Source organism: Sinocyclocheilus grahami, unplaced genomic scaffold (assembly GCF_001515645.1).
Source record: "Sinocyclocheilus grahami isolate Dianchi unplaced genomic scaffold, SAMN03320097.WGS_v1.1 scaffold1562.1, whole genome shotgun sequence".
Classification (NCBI taxonomy): domain Eukaryota; kingdom Metazoa; phylum Chordata; class Actinopteri; order Cypriniformes; family Cyprinidae; genus Sinocyclocheilus; species Sinocyclocheilus grahami.
Genome location: NW_015506741.1, coordinates 50,370 through 69,709, shown reverse-complemented (window position 1 = coordinate 69,709; position 19,340 = coordinate 50,370). Strand labels below are relative to the sequence as shown.

General features: G+C 38.0%; 1 protein-coding gene across 1 annotated transcript; it reads right to left on the bottom strand.

Annotated features, from left to right (window-relative positions):
* Positions 1-5,708: 5,708 nt before the first annotated feature.
* LOC107571197 (GTPase IMAP family member 8-like) lies at positions 5,709-19,003 on the bottom strand. Its single transcript, XM_016257497.1, has 6 exons — positions 18,928-19,003; positions 10,088-10,180; positions 9,240-9,851; positions 9,004-9,072; positions 7,898-8,566; positions 5,709-7,655 (listed from the first exon to the last, which is right to left on the bottom strand). Exons 1-6 carry the CDS (start codon positions 18,941-18,943, stop codon positions 5,863-5,865), a joined length of 3,252 nt encoding a protein of 1,083 aa, XP_016112983.1. The 5' UTR covers positions 18,944-19,003; the 3' UTR covers positions 5,709-5,862.
* Positions 19,004-19,340: the final 337 nt, after the last annotated feature.

Sequence of the window (19,340 nt, the reverse complement as noted above, 5' to 3'; positions counted from 1 at the left end):
GATGAAGGTAACAGTTTTGTTTTTTTTCCAAGCCATAAATAAATTATTTCCATTATTCAGCTGAACAAGTCTGCTATTAGTGAATATGTTCATAAATTTAACAGTTAATCATGACATTCACCTTCATAACTGTTTACTTGTACTTGTCTATATACAATACAGGGGTGTAAACACTAGTTGTTTATTAATGTGCCTTCCATATTGGCGTTTTTAAGTAAGAATAATGCAGATTTACTCAACTTTATTGAGATCTCTAGAATGACCAGATAAATGTTTTGTCATTACTGTAAATCTACAGTAGGTGTTACTGTCTCAGTGCCACCTCCTGTCTCTGGTCCACCACAAGTTGCACCAACGGTAGTTGCGACAATTGAAAAACTGAAAGAAGAAAATAGACTCCTGAAAAAGGAACAAGATTTTCTGCGGAAGCAATTGAGAGATTCCCTCAACAAAAGACAACTAGATATGTCTTTTTTCACGCTTTTTTTTGCATATCTGACTCGGTTTCGGTAGTGTTTTTTTTTTTTTAAAGGGGTCATATGATGCTGCTAAAAAGAACATTATTTTGAGTATTTGGTGTAATGAAATGTGTTTATGCGGTTTAAAGTTAAAAAAACACATTATTTTCCACATACTGTACATTATTGTTTCTCCTCTATGGCCTGCTTTTTTGAAATGCGTAGATTTTTACAAAGCTTATCGGTCTGAAAAAGCGAGGTGTGCTGTGATTGGCCAGTTATCCAATGCGACAACCACATGTAATACATACAATCTGATTTTTACAAACCTGATCCGATTGGAAATGGGAATTTAAAGTATTAAAGCTATGCTGGAACAGCATCTCATTCTGTCCTATAATAAATTTATTTATATATTATATGCCCTAGAAAATATTTATTTGTATTTATTTAAAATATATTTAAAATGCAGTCACTTCATACTGAGTACAGTTCAAATTTATTAACATGTTTTCTGACATATAACTGATACTTATACTTACTGATATAAAATGTATAATTAAACTATATTTCGAAATACTACTTGTACACATTTCTTAATATTAAGCCTAAAAATTTGTTTTAATGTCACTATTGATGAGGATTGCATATAATTGCAATAATATCAGTCTTTAAATGCAAGATATTTAAAGTGTATGCTTGCAATAGTTCCAATGTAGCACAATCAAATATACTTAAGTATGTTTTTAGTTGGACTTCAGCACTACTTCCACACAATTTAAGTTCAAAATTAGTTGTTCCAATTTAACTTAAGTATACCAGTTTAGTATATTAAAAGTACAACTGCAGGGTATTTAAGCTTTAGCCCTTTTCCTATACCAACTGTATGCGTGTGTGTGTGTGTGTGTGTTAGACCAGTTTAAGTGTTTATGTAGTATGCTGGACTAGTTTAAGTGTTTATGTAGTTAATAAAGTCTTAATTGTATCACACTTGACGTTGTTCATTGTTTGCTCATAACTGGAGTCCCTTAATCATGCAGATATATGCTACATGCTCTTTGTAGAATTGTACAGTAAGAAAATGATTTCCCTTAAACAGGAAATTAACGTTCTTAAAATTAACAGACAGTTGACCTTGAGAGGTCAAGTAAATACTTACAGCGGATCTAAATATTTATAATTAATTATAACTAGTTATGATTAATTATTCATATTTCCCCCTGAGCTGATTCGCTACAATATTTGAATACTATTTTAAAGAAATTTAAATATTTGAAATCAAAATATTTGTCTTTTAATTACAAAAAGTAAAACAATGCAGTTGTATTTAGAAATATTTAAACTAATCTAGGGCTGTAACTAATTATTATTTTGACAACTGAGTAATCTGATATTTTTTAGTAACAAACAGACCTAAGTGAAAATCAAGCTTTAGTATGACTATTCATATATAAACTAACGATGAGGCAATAATAATTGGCTCAAATAAAATATCAAAACCAAGAAATTACATGATTGTATTGAACAACACTGTTAAAATACATAATGTAATATGCCTATACATAATATGAACATAACCAACTTAAGTACATTATGTATTAAAACAAACCTGCAGAGGGCGCCAACGGCCTGGTGACGTTTCGCTTTACAGCGTGATTAAACAATGTTTAAATCCATTTAATTTTAATGTTTGGCCACATGCAGAAACGTTTATTTTGAAATTGCGATGTACAATACATGGCATATTTAGAGATGAATGCAATTCAAATTCACAGCATATGATGAGGAAGAGTTTAGCCCCTTTCACACATACAGTCTTTACTGATAAAATACAAGCAAATTACCATTTAATAGAACATTTGTAAACAGGACCTTTTCAAAAATCCCGGTAAATTCGTTCTGGCAATCATGTCGTTCTTATGGAGATGACATGATTACTCTGAGCTGTTTACAAAGCTCCGCTGCTTTATAATTATCTTTTCTATGTAAATATGACGCTAGATGGACATCTGTGAACATTGCGCCTCGCAGCTTTTTGTGGCGCTTCTTCATCATCAGGGCTGCGACTCTGCAGTTGGATACTATTATGCGCGTCTCGTGTTTATAAGAGCAAAACATTCTGATTGGCTAGTAATGTTAGTATGGTTGAGAGTGAAAGCTGTGCTCCTCTCATACCATTGGTAGGTGAACTCATGAACTCGAAAGTGATATCAATCAACAAGATTTGTTTTTTAAATGTAGGACTATTTTTTTTCCCGTAGCCAAACACTGCACGCCGGAGATCTGGCACGGTGCCGGAGAACTTTAAGCCCTGGTACCATATTCCGTTCTGTTGCCGCTGAAGTTCCTTGAGTAAACTAGCATTCACCCGAAGCTTTGTTTTCATGTTTTGTTGAACATAACAGTTCCATTGAATGATAAATGTGTTTTAACAATGTCGTTGAACCGAATGTACGAAGGAAACTGTTAAAATAACCACAGCATTAACAACAACCTTGAAATAAGAGCGCAAGTTTGATCTGATAATCAGATGCATGAAAGTAGCATTTGTTGCTACAGCAAACAGACATCGGGTGCGTTTTTTTTCAGAATCATTATCCGCCGATGGAGAGGAAAAGTTAAATAGCTACTATAGCATTTTATTTCTATGAGCGATCTCACGCTCATAGAACTTTGTCCACATTAGGCTTTCCATGGCACGTACTAAGGCATCTATCGCTGCAGTTAAGCTGAATAAAAAGCAGAATGAACTGATGAAACGTTAAGACAATAAACACAATAAGTAAATAAAAATTATGAATGATTCAGTGCTAATTGACATATCCTTTATTACAGTACAGAAACTATAAAGTATATTTTCTACCTTATTCTGTGCAGAAAAATGTAATTAATTGTTTGTAGTATATAAAACAATCATAAAATTGCCATTAGGAAAAAAATTATAGATTACAAATGATTGATTATTGTCCAGCAGTGTATTTGATTTCTTATAGCAAATTAAAAGTAAGAGATAAGAAAAGAATTCCTTGTAAAAAAATAAAATAAAATAAATAATACATAGGCAACATACAGAAAATTATTTGTATTTGACATTTCTGTCACTTCTGAAATGATGGCTAAGCCTCTGGTGTGACAAAATGTTAACCTATACATAATACTTTTAAAGCTCTTTTTAAAAATCTTGGCTTACATAAATTTTTACATATGCCATGTCATCCCATAGCATCATTAAACTAGCATCTAACAATGGACAAAAGTGTTTAGTTGTTTTTTTCTCTAACCATAAGAACTGCTGTGTAATTTGCCCCCTGACTAAGCATTTAAAGAATTTAGGGGAAGAATTTAAATAATCCTGTAAATGCACTTAAAGAATGCAGAATCGAATCCAATCCAATTTAATTGTGAATCGTCTCGAATCAAATCGTTTTGAATTTGCAAAAATCATTCTTGAATCGAATCGAAAACCTATGAATCGTGAATCGAATCGATTCGCTGTCTACCCAAAGATTCACAGCCCTATCAAAACCACATGAATGTACTTATCAAATGATCTGTAAGAATAGACAAAGCAATAGTGATCACGTAATGAAAACAGTTACTCACACTTGTGTGTGTTGCGACATTACTGTCGGATAGTCAGCACAGCATCGTGTTTTAGTTACAATCTTTCTGAAAATCCCGCGTTGAATTGTGCCTTGTTTGTAAACGAATGAAAAGAAAATGAAGCGAACAAAGGACCAAGTTCTTACTGACACAGTCTGAATCTCTATTTACTCTTTCCTAACGTTGGGATCAAAAGGAAGGCAAAGCAAACAATGTTTTTCCACAGCTTAGCACTGCACAGCCAGTTTTTTCTTCAGAGACATCTTTATCGTTTAGATTCTGCATATACCTGCGCATTCTCCTCGCTCGAAAACACTACATGCTGAATCGGTGGGCAGGGATAAACAGTGATGTGGCTCTTCTTCTGCGGATGCGGTGCTTATCCACACTATTACATCATAGAGTAGAACATTCCAAAAGCTGTCGTTTTGGCAGATTGGCTTCAATATAAGCTGTTTTTAGACTAACGGGGAAGTTTTGAGTTCTGAAACTTACTGGATGTAAGATCATGGGTATTTTGGTTTCTCGGTTCATGACCCCTTTAACACTAGAACACTAGGGTAAATTTTACCTGGGGCTGTTTTTTTCAAATGTACATAACCGATTTTCAATGAAACATTCAAGTCTCCCAGTCATTGACTTTTACTAAAATTGTGTGAATTACAATCCCCTGTTGTTATGTTTAGATAAAACCAGATCAAAAATAAATGCCAGCGGGTCAAATTCACCCTAAATAAAATGCCTATATTTTCACGCTGTCATTTTCCTGCCGCTTATGTTTTAACATTGTACATTGATAGGCAACGCCTTTCACTCACTGAATTAGCTGTTATCAGTTTCATAAATAAAGACAAAATGAGTAAAAAAAAAAAAGCAATTTATGGATGCTGAAGAGGTATAAGAAGCACTAAATACCATGAGCGATGGAGAGTCTGACGATGGGGAGATAAGTAAAGTGTCCTGGGTCGGCTCAGCAGACAGCGATCAAGATATCATATTAATGTTTTACCAATGTTACTCATAATTGTTCAAAATTTGGATTATGTAATTTTTGTTTTGCCATTCGCTTCTGTGGTGCTATTTAGTCTGCCTGTTTCCTGAAGAAAAAAAACGAATACGGTCTATGATCTAATGAATAAAACCATTTTTTGATTACCCGAAGTTTATTGGTTTTGTTCTCTTATTCAAATCATAAATGATATAACTAAACAAATGAATAATTAATTCGGTGAAGCTGTGCACTTGAATTTTTAATCGCATCGTGCAGTGTGTTGAATTATTATTGCTCATTAAAATAGGCTATTTTAGTCATTTAAATAATATAGGTTAATATATTATCTAATATGATCATATTATCATGTCTTGAGAATTAGAAAGAAGTAAATACATATTTCGGTGGTGTAATATTATACTACAATGTCATTAATATATTGTTGTCAGTGCAGGCTTGTGTAGCTTATATTGACCCTTATGAAAAGTGATTAGTGGCCTGCATAAAAAAAACCTTGAACCTAAAACAACAGGACAAAAATATAGTTGATGACTAGACATAATCATTTCATGACTCTAGACACTTCTTTGTGAAGACATTGGCATAATACTGTGAAATAATATGTTCTTTAGCCATATAAAAACAGTTGTCATGTGCGTGGGTAAAATGTACCTGCTGGCGGTTTTAGGTATACAGCGACCTCTGGCGGTATTCGTGTTAAAGCAGCTGTTCGACACACAAGATACTCACTGCAACCTAAACTTCTAATATTATTCATGTCAGGGCATAAATCTAGTAAAGATGTCAGTATTACAGTAAAACACATTTAGACTCATACTTCTTCATCAGCTCATCAACCTCTCTTTGCTGTTTTTCTTCCATTGCATTCATTTTTTCATTCAGATTTTTCTCTTTTTGCTTTGAGAGTGCACTCAATACGCTGTACTCTTTTTGATTCTCATGGATCTCTCTTTCATGCTTTAGCTTCAGCCCCTGCATCTCTAAATCATGCTTTAACATGAGAGCATGAAATTCTTTAGTATATTTCTCTCTGAATTCATTGAATTCCTCTGCTTGTTTTCTGGCCTCATCTTCATACTTTCTCTTCATTTCTTTTAATTTCCTTTCATATTCTTCCTCCATTTCTTTTCGTTCTTTCTCCTCCTGTTCTCGTCTGGCTTTATCTTCTCTCTTCCTCTTCTCCTCCTCCTCTTTACGCTCTCGGTCAAATGCTTCTTCAAGCTTTCTCAGTTTCTCTCTCTCTTCTTCCCTTCTCTTTTTCTCTTCTCTTATTCTTTTATCCCATTCCTCCTTCCATGATTTTTCCCATTTGTCCCTCTGTTTTCTCATCTCTATTTTACGGTTCTCGTACTCTCTCTCTATTCTCTCTCTTTCTTTAAGCTCCTCCTCAATCCTCTCATTTTCCTTTTCTTCTCTTTTTCTTTTTTCGTGTTCAAAGTCTTCAATCATTTTCTTTTCTTTCAGCACCCATTCACTCCTCTCCTCTTTAAGTCTTTTCTGGTATTCTTCCTCTTGTTCTCTCTTTAGTCTCTCTTTATGAAGTTCCTCCATTTCTCTCCTCTCTCTCTCATACTTCTCTCTATATTCCTGGTCTCTGTTCTGTTGTTCTACTTCTAATCTTATTCGTTTCTCTTCTATTTCTTGTAGTTTCCTTGTCCATTGTTCCTGTTTATCCTCCTCTTCTATTCTTCTTAGGTCTTCAGCTACTTGTCTTTCTTTCTTCTCCTTCTCTTCTTGTTCATCTCTTCTCTTAAGTTCATTTCCCAAGAACTCTTCCTTAATTCTGAGTTCTTCCTCCTTTGCCTTCCTCTCTCTTTCCATTAACTCTCTTTGTTCTGCTATTCTTGTCTTCATCTCTGCCATCTCCATCTCATGTTTGTCACGTAAAAGTTTGTTCTCTCTTTCCATCTCTTCTTTCTTTTTCAGTAATATTCTTTCCATTTCCAGTTTTATGGCAGCTTCTGCTTCTTCAAACATCTCATTGGTGTAACACCCTCCTCCATTCTTTTCAACCATACTGTAGATTTTTTCCAGTAAGTCAGTGATTTCTTTAGAACTCTCTGGTTTTGTATTGTCAATCACATGATATCTTCCTCCACAATCTCTAATCAGCTTCTTCATATGTGAATCTGTATCTTCCAGACAGCTCTCAATTGTCTGATCTTGCAGCTGATCACCATGAGTGAATATTATGATGCTAAACATTCCAGCGTTCTTCCCAAAAGTTTCCTTGATCAGGTTCAGAGTTTCTTTTTCTTCACAAGTGAATCTTCCAATTCTAAGCACCAGCAAGAACACATGAGGTCCTGGAGAGAGGAGACTGATGCACTTCAGTATCTCTTGTTTTACATCATCTGTAGGGATTTGTGTGTCAAATAGACCTGGTGTATCAACAACAGTGACTGGATGTCCATTAACAAACCCCACTTCCTTCTGACAAGAGGATGTCACTGATCTAAAACTGGCTTGAGATTTAAATGCCTTTCTGTTGAGAATAGTGTTTCCTGTGGCACTTTTCCCATTTCCAGTTTTTCCAATAAGCACAATCCTCACACAGTTTGTGCTTGATCTCTCAGTCTCAGCTATGGTACAGAGAAGAGAAATATAAACATATGCACATATTAAATATGACTTTAAAACATCCCCTTGCTGTCAAAAAGGTGAATTTAAAGAACATTAAATAATTAACATAAATGTAACAGTTTTCTGTGGAAAAGTCATGATAGTAACATCATACTAATGGTTATCTAAATGTACAAATATAATTAATATTTGAGTAAAACAATCCTTTAGATATTAAGATTCAGACTAAATGATGTCTTACCTTTTAGATGAATATTTTTTAACGTTCTGATTTCTTTCTCCACTTCTTTAATTCTGGCCACTAGTTGAATTCTGTTATCCATCTGAGCCTTCAGATATGTGTCAAACGAGTAGCAAGTAACTCTATAGATCATCTGCAGCAATTCTGAGAGCTGTGTACTATCCGGTCTTTGTTTAACACTGAGTATGTAATATTTGTTCCCACATTTCTTCAATGATGTCTGAATGTCTTTGTTTACATGTATGAATTCATTGACAATCTTGTCCTGTCTGTTCCCTTGATATATGAACACGATCATCAGACAGTTCCAGAACTGCCCATCAGCTGTGTCAAATATGTCACTCATTAATTTCAGTTCTCCTTTATCATCGTCAGTGAGAGGATCAACAGTAAGGACCAGGAGAAATGTGTTTATGTTAAATGAACATAAAGACAGCGCATGGTATGCCTCATGCAGCACATCCTTCTGAGACAGAGATGTTGTGTTTAGCTTCGGCATTTCAACCAGGGTGACCTTGTGTCCACATATCACACCATCTCTCTTGACACATTTATGATGGGTTTCAAATTCAGACACTTCTGCAGACTCTCTGAGGCCCAGTATTGTGTTCACTGCTAAAGTCTTCCCAGCACTGTTACTTCCAAACATCACCAGATTGAGAACAGGCACTGAAACAAAAAAGGTCAGGGTCAGTTGTGTTATCACAAATTTTAACATTTTAATGTCAAACATAGTATTTAGGTCCTTCTGGAGTTTGCAATGTTCAGTGAAAAACATCCAGATCTCCAAAAAAGCACTTACATCCTGTATTAGAAAATCATCATAAAACTTGTGACTTGTGGACTTTTATTTAAAAGATTTTATTTTTACATTTATTTTAATTAAAAGACATCTCACATCTACCATAATGATTATTTACATTCATAAAGCAAGTTATTATGTCTGCTTCTCCAGGAAGGAATGTGGCTTTTAAGTGAATAAAGACATTCTGGTTAGTATGGTAAGTTCTATTGCATGAGGGTCATAATTCTGGATATTATGGTAAGTTCTATTGCACGAGGGTCATGACTGAAGATTTGATACCATGAAAATAATAATCACTTACTTTCTTTGTTTCTTGTACTCTGAGATGATGTTTGCGCAAGTGATCCAATTTTGTGTTTAATGTCCGATGCTTGGAGATAACATACAATATCATTAAAATACCATTATTGTATACACATTCCTTAACTAGTTAAAAACATTAATATTGGATATGAGGCTAAATGAAAAACAAGTGACACAGTAATTTGAAATTAATGTGGTGCAACTGTACAGAACTGTCTTATTTAAGTAACTTACAAAATCCGGCAAATTTATCCATCACTTTTTTCTTTGATGGCATCTCTGGTGGTGATACATATATTTCCAGGCTGAGATAATTCCATTCATTCTCCTTCACTAAGTTCTTGATTTTTTCAAATAGGTCAGTGACTACACTGTGTTGATCTGTGAATATTGTGTTTAATTTGTGGCATTTTTCATTAAAACTTTTTTTAAGTTTTATCTCTTTAGCAGTACTGATTTTTTTCTCTCCCTCCATCAGCAGTACCAAAGTATGATTCATTGTGTGCTCTGACCAGGAGTTCATGGTATTACTCATATATTTGATCTTCTCGTTGGAAGTATCTGGTTGCAGAATTAGCAGAAGTACATGTGGACCTGGAGCAGACATGGCCTCACAATTTTTTAGTGCCTGAGCAACTTCATCTGCAGGAACATCTCTGTTAAACAGATTTGGTGTGATGACCACAGATATGCTTTGATCCTCAATCTGTCCTATGCCTGGTTTAGCACACTGATGAAGTGGAAGAGAAGCTTCCGTTTCAAATTCATTTCTTCTCAAGAGCAAGTTTCCCACTGAACTCTTATCAGCCCAGTCTTCACCCAACAACCAAATCCTTAATTCAGATACTGAAAATAAATAAATAGATAAAATGGTAGTATCAGTGTTTTATGACAGATCATGCTGTAATTATTTTTTGTTGTTGTAAATATCTAGAAATATAATCATGAGAACAAGGTTTAGTGAAATTTGTAGTAAAATTCTGTGAAATGTTTTACATTTTGTTCAGCCATGCATCTATTTTTATTCAGTGACAAAACAACTGCAAAATGAATATGCCATTTCAAGGATATGTTACACTTACTAGTTGGAGGAGGAGTCATGCTGCTTCTTCTCTCTGATATCTTCCTTTCTATACTAGATGGGGCTGTTGATTCTTTACAAAACCTGGTTAAATCTAAAACATAGTATGTTGTGGATTAATCACTTGACAATGCACAAACGTTTGTATAGCCTAATAATTTCTTCATAAATTTAGTGGGTAGAAATTTGATCTATGTTAACAAATTGTATGTGAGAGAGGGGGCTTCGTGGGCCCTTTTTCTAAATTATTCAAAAGTGCCCCCCTCAGACAATTAGCAATGATATTGTGGTCAATAAAACAAAATGCATTTGAATTATAATTAACATGACAATGTGTACAAAACAGTAACTAGACTAATCGCTCAAAAATTGGAAAATTCCTGTTTATTTTTACATATGTCAATCTGAGGAGTTGCTATGGGTTGCGTGCATTTTGCTTGACTGATTGATATTCCAGTCTGTTCGGAAACCTAGGTTCCCCTTCAGGAACTTCAGCTGCGTTGAACGCTTTGGGAACACCACCGGCGAGACACCGTACTGAAGCATGTGTGAAATAAGTCCAATAGCGAAGCGAGACGTCACGAGCGGGGTCACGTAAGCAACCAGGAAGCATAAAGGCGCATCCGGCAAGCGCACATGTTAGCTTTTGCTCTTCAGTGAGCATGTCTGTGGTGTGTGTGTGTGAATGTATGCAAGCACTCAGTCAGTCAAAACTCTGTTAGTAAGCGAGAAAAAGAAAAAGATATGCCAAAGAGTAAATCAAAAAGTGGTGAGCGGATTATATCTTGGGTGGGGATACACACGATTTGTGCGTCATCTGTTTGGGAGCGGAGCATGCATGGGCAGCTCTCGAGGGGGCTGCCTGCCATGATTGTGAGCTTCTCCCGCTCCGTGTGCTTCGCTCCCACCTGGCCGTCTTCGATGAAAGCGGCCTGGCTCGCGATCCTGCTGGGTCCGACCCCGCTGTTGCTGAGGCACAGCGGCGGCTGTTATCTTGGGGATTGCAAGTGGATTTAGCGGAGGGATCTCGGATCTCGGTCCTCACCCGCTAGATCCACGGCCCCCTCTCAGGGTTCGGAAGCCCGCCCCGCGGTTTCTTCCCCCCGGAGAGAGGGCCAGTCGCTTCATCTATCTTCCTCCGAGAAGGTTGATGTGATGAGCGTCGACACGGAGGAGATTGTGGACTCTCCACCACAGTCCCTCGCGTATGAGGAGCTCGTGTAGGTTGTTACTCCTGCTGTAGCTAAACTGAACATCGAATGGCCAGCTGAGAAACAGGATGCTTGTCCCAAAAGAAAGTTGGACTTGCGTTTCCTTAGATCAAGATCACAACCTTCACGTCGGGGGCTTCCGTTTTTCCCCCTATCTCCATTCTGAGCTTTCGAGATCGTGGGATAAACCGTATTCGTCCTGACTCTTTAGCCCCACATTATCTAATTACTCACAACATCACGGGGCTGAATGAGAAGGGATATGGGGCGATGCCGGCGGTGGAACAGATGCTCGCGAGCTATCTGTCCCCGTCCTCAGCATCGTCCCTGAAGGCCCCGAAGCTTCCCACCAGGCCAGTAAGACTAACATCCAGCCTGGTTGGGAAAGCATATACGGCGGCAGGTCAGGCTGGTGTATGTCTGCACACTATGGTGGTGTTGCAGGCGTACCAGGCTGACCTGCTAAAAGACCTGGACACTAGGGAGAAAGAGGAATCCGACGCAGTCGCCAAACTGCTTCGGGCCACCAAGGAAACGGACAGAGCCATCGGCCGTTCCATGGCAGCTCTCGTGGCCACGGAGCGATACCTGTGGTTGAATCTGTCCGAGTTACAAGATAAGGACAGGTTCTTCCTGCTGGATGTCCCTCTATCGCCTTCTGGCTTCTTTGACGGTGCAGTAGACATCTCGGCATCGAGATGTCGTCCTCGCCCATATGAGAGAGTTGGGGTTACAGCTGAACGCCAAGAAAAGTGTACTTTCTCCAATGCAGAGGACCACTTATCTAGGCGAAGTGTGGGATTCGACAACAATGCAGGCACAGTTGTCTCCTGCTCGTATCGATGCGATTCTCGCAGCTGTGAGGGGAGTAAGAGAAGGCCAATCACTTACGGTCAAACAGTTTCAGAGACTGTTGGGTCTGATGGCAGCTGCATCCAACGTGATAACTTTTGGCCTGCTGTACATGAGACCCTTGCAGTGGTGGCTCAGGACCAAAGGACCCCCAAGGGGCAACCCGCTTCGCACAATCAAGGTCACGTGGCAAAGCTTACGTGCCTTAGACATGTGAAAGAAACCTTGGTTCCTGTCTCAAGGCCCGTTGCTGGGGGCTTCCTTGTTGTCGTGTAACGCTAACGACGGACGCCTCCCTCACGGGTCGGGGAGCGGTCATGAGTGGCCGCTCTTCCTGAGGTCTGTGGGAAGGCCATCATCTCATGTGGCACATCAACTGCCTATAGATGTTGACCATGTTTCGGGCTCTAAAACACTTCCTTTCAGACCTAATGGGACATCATGTGCTTGTCTGCACAGACAACACATTGGTGGTCTCCTACATAAATCGGCAGGGGGTCTGTGGTCGCGCCCTTTTTATAGGCTGGTGCACCAGATCCTCCTTTCCCCCAATCGCTCTGCTCCCGGGAGTTCTGGAGAGAGTACGCCGGGATGAGGTCCGTCTTTTGCTAGTAGCCCCGTTCTGGCCAGCCCGAGTATGGTTCTCGGACCTGGTGTCCCTCCTCGACGGCTCTCCACGGGAGATTCCGATCAGGAGGGACCTCCTCTCTTAGGCAGGGGGCACCATTCTTCACCCCCGCCCGGAGTTATTGAAGTTGTGGGGGTGCCCCTGAGGGGGCACAGCTCATAGCATCTGGTCTCTCAACTGAGATCGTTGAGACCATACTCCAGTCCAGAGCTCCCGCACGCCTTGAAGTGGATACTTTTCATCTCTTGGTGTGGACAGCGACTGCAAGACCCAGTCAATTGCCCAGTTGGTTCAGTTCTGGAGTTTCTGCAGGAGCAATTCTCTACAGGGTTATCCCCCTCCACTTTGAAGGTTTATGTGGCGGCCATAGCTGCTTACCACACCCTTCAGGGTGGTCAGTCAGTGGGAAGTTACAAGTTAGTTACAAGTTTCCTCCATGGCACTCAGAGGCTGAGGGATTCGACATATCAGTGCTCTAAGGTGCCCTAATGGGATCTGGCAGTGGTTCTGGAGGCTCTATGCAAAGCTCTCTTTGAACCCTATCTGTATCACAGCTCTTGCTGTGTCAGGCCTGGAGTTTGCCCCGGGCATGGTTAGGGCATTCCTCTACCTGAGACCTGGGTATGTCCCTAAAGTGCCCACCTCATTGCCAGGTCCCGTTGTACTACAGGCCTTTTGTCCTCCCTTCCAGGAAGCAGGCCAGGAGAGACTCAATCTGCTGTGTCCAGTGTGAGCATGGGGGTCAGAGCGCACTCGACCAGGGGTATCACCCTGCTCATGACGTCTCGCTTCGCTATAGGACTGATTTCACACGTTTCAGTACGTGTCTCGCCAGGGGCGCTCCCAAAGTGTTCGACGCAGCGTCTCGTTCCCTTCCGGGAGCCATGGTTACATACGTAACCTTGAGACGCTCTCAAGTTCTTTCAATGAGTGGATCGACTGAAGGAAAATTATAAACCAAACAATATTTTAAACCTTTTTTCCCCCATCTATTTCAGCTAGTGCAAATATGTATTATATATTTTACATGATAATAATATTACATAATTTATCAATGCCTGTTTTCATGTAGGCTACAATACACCAACCAATCAAGATCTGCCAGTTCAAATTTCATTGGACAATAATGTGAAGTGGAGCGGTCATTTTCTGTTCTTATTCATAAATCGGTTGAACATTACGGACAGACAAGCTTACATTTGTGGAGCGATCTGGATCTGTGGTTTGTCTCATTTATAAATCAAACTGCATCGCTAAGAAAATGAATGCTAAATGATTACAAAAGCACTGCACAAAACCGCAATTTTGCACTAAAAGTCGCAATAATGGTAAGCAGTATTCAATTCACTTATATTTATGTATTAATACACCATTTACTATTTCATGAAACTATCATAGTCACTGAAGCCCAAGTCCCACCTACAGGCCTATTATGTGAAGTGTAGGCTGGCGAAATCGTAACGTGAAAGGACTTTATTATATTACCATTTTTGATAATTATGCAGCATTATGAAAGTGTCTTCTGTGCTCATCAAGTCTGTATTTATTTGATCAAAAATACAGAAAAAAACTGTAAAAAATATTATTTATTTCTGTGATGCAAATTAGAATTTTCAGCATCATTATTCCAGTCTTCAGTGCATGATGCTTCAGAAATCATTCTAATATGCTGATTTATTATCAATGTTGGAAACAGCTGTATTACTTAATTTCTTTTTTTTTTTTTGGAACCTTTGGTACTTTTTTGGGGGTTCATTGATAAATAAAAATATTTTATTCAAAATAGAGGTAAACAATATAAATCTTTACTATCCCTTTTTCTATCAATTTAACAAATCCTTGCTGAATAAAAACAAATTTCTTTCAGAAAAATAAATGAATACTGACCTCAAGCTTTTGAACAGTAGTGTATATTGTTACAAAATGTATATTGTTTTAAATAAATGCAGTTCTTATTTTTTTAACTTTTTATTCATCAAAGATTTCTGAAAAAGTATCACAGGTTTCCAGCATTGATAATAAATCAGCACTGCATAAAATGTATTTTAAAGTATATTTAAATTGTGATCAAATAAATGCAGGCTTGAAGACCATAAGTGACCTCTTGCAAAAATATAAAATAGCAATATATCCAAACTTTTAACCTATAATTTTTTTTATTTTTTTTTACATTGCCCCTATTTTACATTTGAGCCCCTGCCCCCGAGGAACTCTCTGCACGGCCCTAAACGTGAATTTAAATAAAATGTTGAAGACAAATGTTCAATATTAAGGAAGTGACATGTTTAGATTTAGGTTTAAAATAATGCTAAAAATTCTCCTTTTAATGCTGTTGGTAAATTTGCAAACACATCAGGTTAAATCTAAAACAATCATATTTCACCAAAGCTGGGATAGAATTATTTGACAATGTGATCACATTTAAATCAGGTAGAATTTGAGTTATTGTCAGTAAAGCATTGGAGCTTTAAATAAACTGTTTGACAAAGATTCGCAATAGTTGTTTTGTCATGTTGTTTTGATATAGCTTGCTTTTAGACTGAACGAACTCAAGAAATATGCAGTGGAGGAGCTAGTGTTTTATACACGGGGTGGCCAAAGCTAATTCAGGGGACCATGACAGAAAATCAGTGTAATTTACTAGTGTATATATATATATACACTAATGTGAATACTAATTCATTCACATTACTCCTCATTAGTTAAACCGTAACTTGAAATGTTAGTCTATGGAAATAAGACTATTGGTTAGTCTTATTTCTCTTACGTCTGTCATCTCATTAATCAGTGATATGGAGAAAATAATTTATTTCTTACTTTTTTAAGAAACCTAAAACTTCAACTTACTTCAAACAGGGCTGCCAACTTGTGAGTTCAGCCTTGAGTGAGAATTATTCAGGAATAATTAACAAGCGTGCGATTAAGTACATTACTTTTTTATAATTTCTTCTAAAATAACTATACAGGGAACACTATTGTTAAGCTTAAAAGTAATTGATTTGTATTAAAGTTCATATTAGACCTTTTTTTTTTTATAATAACACCCTGCTGAAAAAAAAACAGCTAAAACCACCCTAAGCTGGTTGTCTGGTCTTAGCTGGTTTAAGCTGGAAGTAACTGGTTTTAGTTGGTATCCCAGCCTGGCCAGCCTGACCAGCTAAGGAAGTGGCCAAAACCCCTTTAAAACCAGCCTACTGACCAGCCTAGACCAGGCTGGATGATCAGCTAAAACCAGCTGATTTTAGCTGTTTTTTCCCCCAGCAGGGTAGGCCATACCTATAAATTTTATTAATAATAAAAAGAGCAAAAATTAGTAAATAAATAATAAATGTAATTTTTGCAACATTTTTCTCGCTATTGACACTGATTTTCTGCTGTCATGTGACAATGTATTCTAGCTGCTGTCTTTCCGCGGTCGAAACATTAATTGAACAATTACATGAGATGAGACACTATACATTCAGTAAGTCATAGTGTATCTTTTAACATGGATTGGATGTTTATTTAATGTTTATTTCATGCTAATTAGAAAGCACTCCCGCTTCGCTTGAACTGAGGCAAAGTGGGAGCGCGCATGAACCGTCACGCCACTAAAGAGCTCCAAAACTGTGGCTGCATCCGAAAACTTAGGCAGCTGACTTGCTGCCTCATGAGGCAATGACTTTGCAGCGTTTTTGCAGGAAGGCACCTCATGAAACTGATTTCGGACAGGCTTCTGAGGCAGCGTAACGGTTTAATGATCTACAATCAAATAGAACGAGTTTTGGTGATAATTAAACTAATGCTTAATTACTATAATTCAGATTTCTCGCTAGAACTAACATCAAAAGTGCAAAATGATCATCAGAAATATACATTTACACACAAACTGACCACCAAACGCAACTTTCAGACGCCATCTTTATTTTTTTTGCATCAACCGTCATGGAATGGAATGCACAGGATTGTGGGATATCAAAGGCAGCGAAGGATACATCTATGCTGCCTTCAAAATTCGATCAGAAGAAGGTACCTCTGAAGGCAGCATTTTAGAGCTTTCGGATGCAGCCTGTATTTATCGTTTGAATTTCTTAATAAAACTAACATTATTTGAATGCTGAGACTGTTTTCTATTATCAAAAGTGACCTGGGGCCTCATTTATTAATCTAACGTAGAAACGAGCGCATATCCGTGCGCACAAATCAACTTACGACAGAGTTCACATGTGAGTCATGAAACATTCGTATGCCGCCAATCTCATCGTACGAATGATCGGACATTGATATATGTGGCAGCAGAAAACAATCGTCATTTGAATATCACGCCCCTAAAAACTCCCTGGTTTAGAAGCCTCGCCCCTAGAGTTTACAACACGCAGAAACGAAACTTGGCCAAAAAGAGGAAGTAATCTCATGAAAGAGAAACTGATCTTACTCCAAAAACACCCGTTGCAAACAATTAGGCTACATTAACTCATGTAATTTATATGTATATTAAAATACTGGTAAATATAAACAGCCTATTTAGTTCCCCTCACTCTACAACAAATATTTTAAATTTAACGGTATTCAGAACATAACAAGAATGAAAAATAAGCAGGCTAGTTATAAAATTATATATTAAACTATAAAATGAAACACAAGTTAGGCTATAGTAGCATTCATTATAAACAGCATACACATGTAAAGCATTGGGCTCACAAGCCTGTCTCACACCACAAGAATCCAAATGTTTTCATTTTTGCCATATTTGTAACATTTGTATGCATAACTATTATTCATTATGCAGCCATGGCTACATGGCAAAAACATGGCTTTATACTTCACTCATATTCTAATATTCGTGTGAAATCCTTCACATGCGCAAAAATGTTTGTTTGGGCACTACACGTTGATTTTACAGTGGATCTTTTAAAATAAACAGTGTAACTTTTATGTTTGGTTGACTGCTTTTTAGTTTGATGATGAATGGCTGAAATGTCAGACAACAGTAGAACTAATGTTGTTTGTGTGTGCGTGAGGCACCTGTGCGATCAGAGGGATTGAATCAAATAAAGATATAAAGAAATGACATTAAATGCAATAAGAGTGTCACAAAAACGAGCATAACCTATACTTGTTGCACAGTGTTTTTTTCTCCTTTTGTTAATCTGTTAATTATATTATAGCCTGTTATATATTTTGGGGATTGAATCAAATAAAGATATAAAGAAATGACATTAAATGCAATAAGAGTGTCACAAAAACGAGCATAACCTATACTTGTTGCACAGTGTTTTTTTCTCCTTTTGTTAATCTGTTAATTATATTATAGCCTGTTATATATTTTGTGTGATCCTGTTTATTTGATTCCTTTTAAAGACTTGATTTCTGTTTTTCTTCTTTCACAGAAGCGCTGCAGGTGCATGATGCGACGATTGAATCCTCATGGTCTTGTTTACGCTGCTATTCGCACATATAAAGCTAAAGCCCTGTATAAAAAAAGACATTCTTATCTTACTGGTTAACGATCGACTAATGAGCTTCGTTTGACGGTCAGGACAACAAAAAATGCTGTCATTCTACAATTCTCCACCATATTTAGCTACTATGCTGCGCGCAAGTTCAGGTAGGCTAACTCAAAAACTTGCGTACACGAGCTGAGACCAGACGTGAGATTTGATCGTAGCCACCACTCACGTCCATATTGATGAATTCCAATTTTGCGTCGACGACGATTGAATCCTCATGGTCTTGTTTACGCTGCTATTCGCACATATAAAGCTAAAGCCCTGTATAAAAAAAGACATTCTTATCTTACTGGTTAACGATCGACTAATGAGCTTCGTTTGACGGTCAGGACAACAAAAAATGCTGTCATTCTACAATTCTCCACCATATTTAGCTACTATGCTGCGCGCAAGTTCAGGTAGGCTAACTCAAAAACTTGCGTACACGAGCTGAGACCAGATGTGAGATTTGATCGTAGCCACCGCTCACGTCCATATTGATAAAGTCCAAGTTTTTACCAATTTTCTGTCGTACATTCGTTTCGTAAGCGAGGCCCCTGGCCCCTGTCGTGTCTGTCAGCTCGCTGTCTGTGTCCTCTCTGCTCTGTGATGTTTTTGGAAATCCATCTGGCTCTGCCACATACGTAACATTTAAAATTAAGATACAATGAATGATACTCACCTTCTTGAGACGCCATTTGAAGGATTGCGGCTCTCAAGCGAAAGCGAAAGTGTGACGGACCTCTGTTAAATGCAGGGGCAGAGTGGGGGGTGGCTTCTGGAAAAGTATCTGGCTGCAGCCAGAGCCGTCTCTCTCTCTCTGGTTTTATTGGCGGGTCGCAACCAACTTGTTCAGGTGCATACCGCCACCTACTGTACCGGGGTGTGCAACTTCAGGGCTTCATGTACTTAGCATATTTATAATCATTAAAGGGGTCATATGATGCAGCTAAAAAGAACATTATTTTGTATATTTGGTGTAATGAAATGTGTTTATGCGGTTTAAGGTTCAAAGCACATTATTTTCCACATACTGTACATTATTGTTTCTCCTCTATGCCCCGCCTTTTTGAAACGCGTCGATTTTTACAAAGC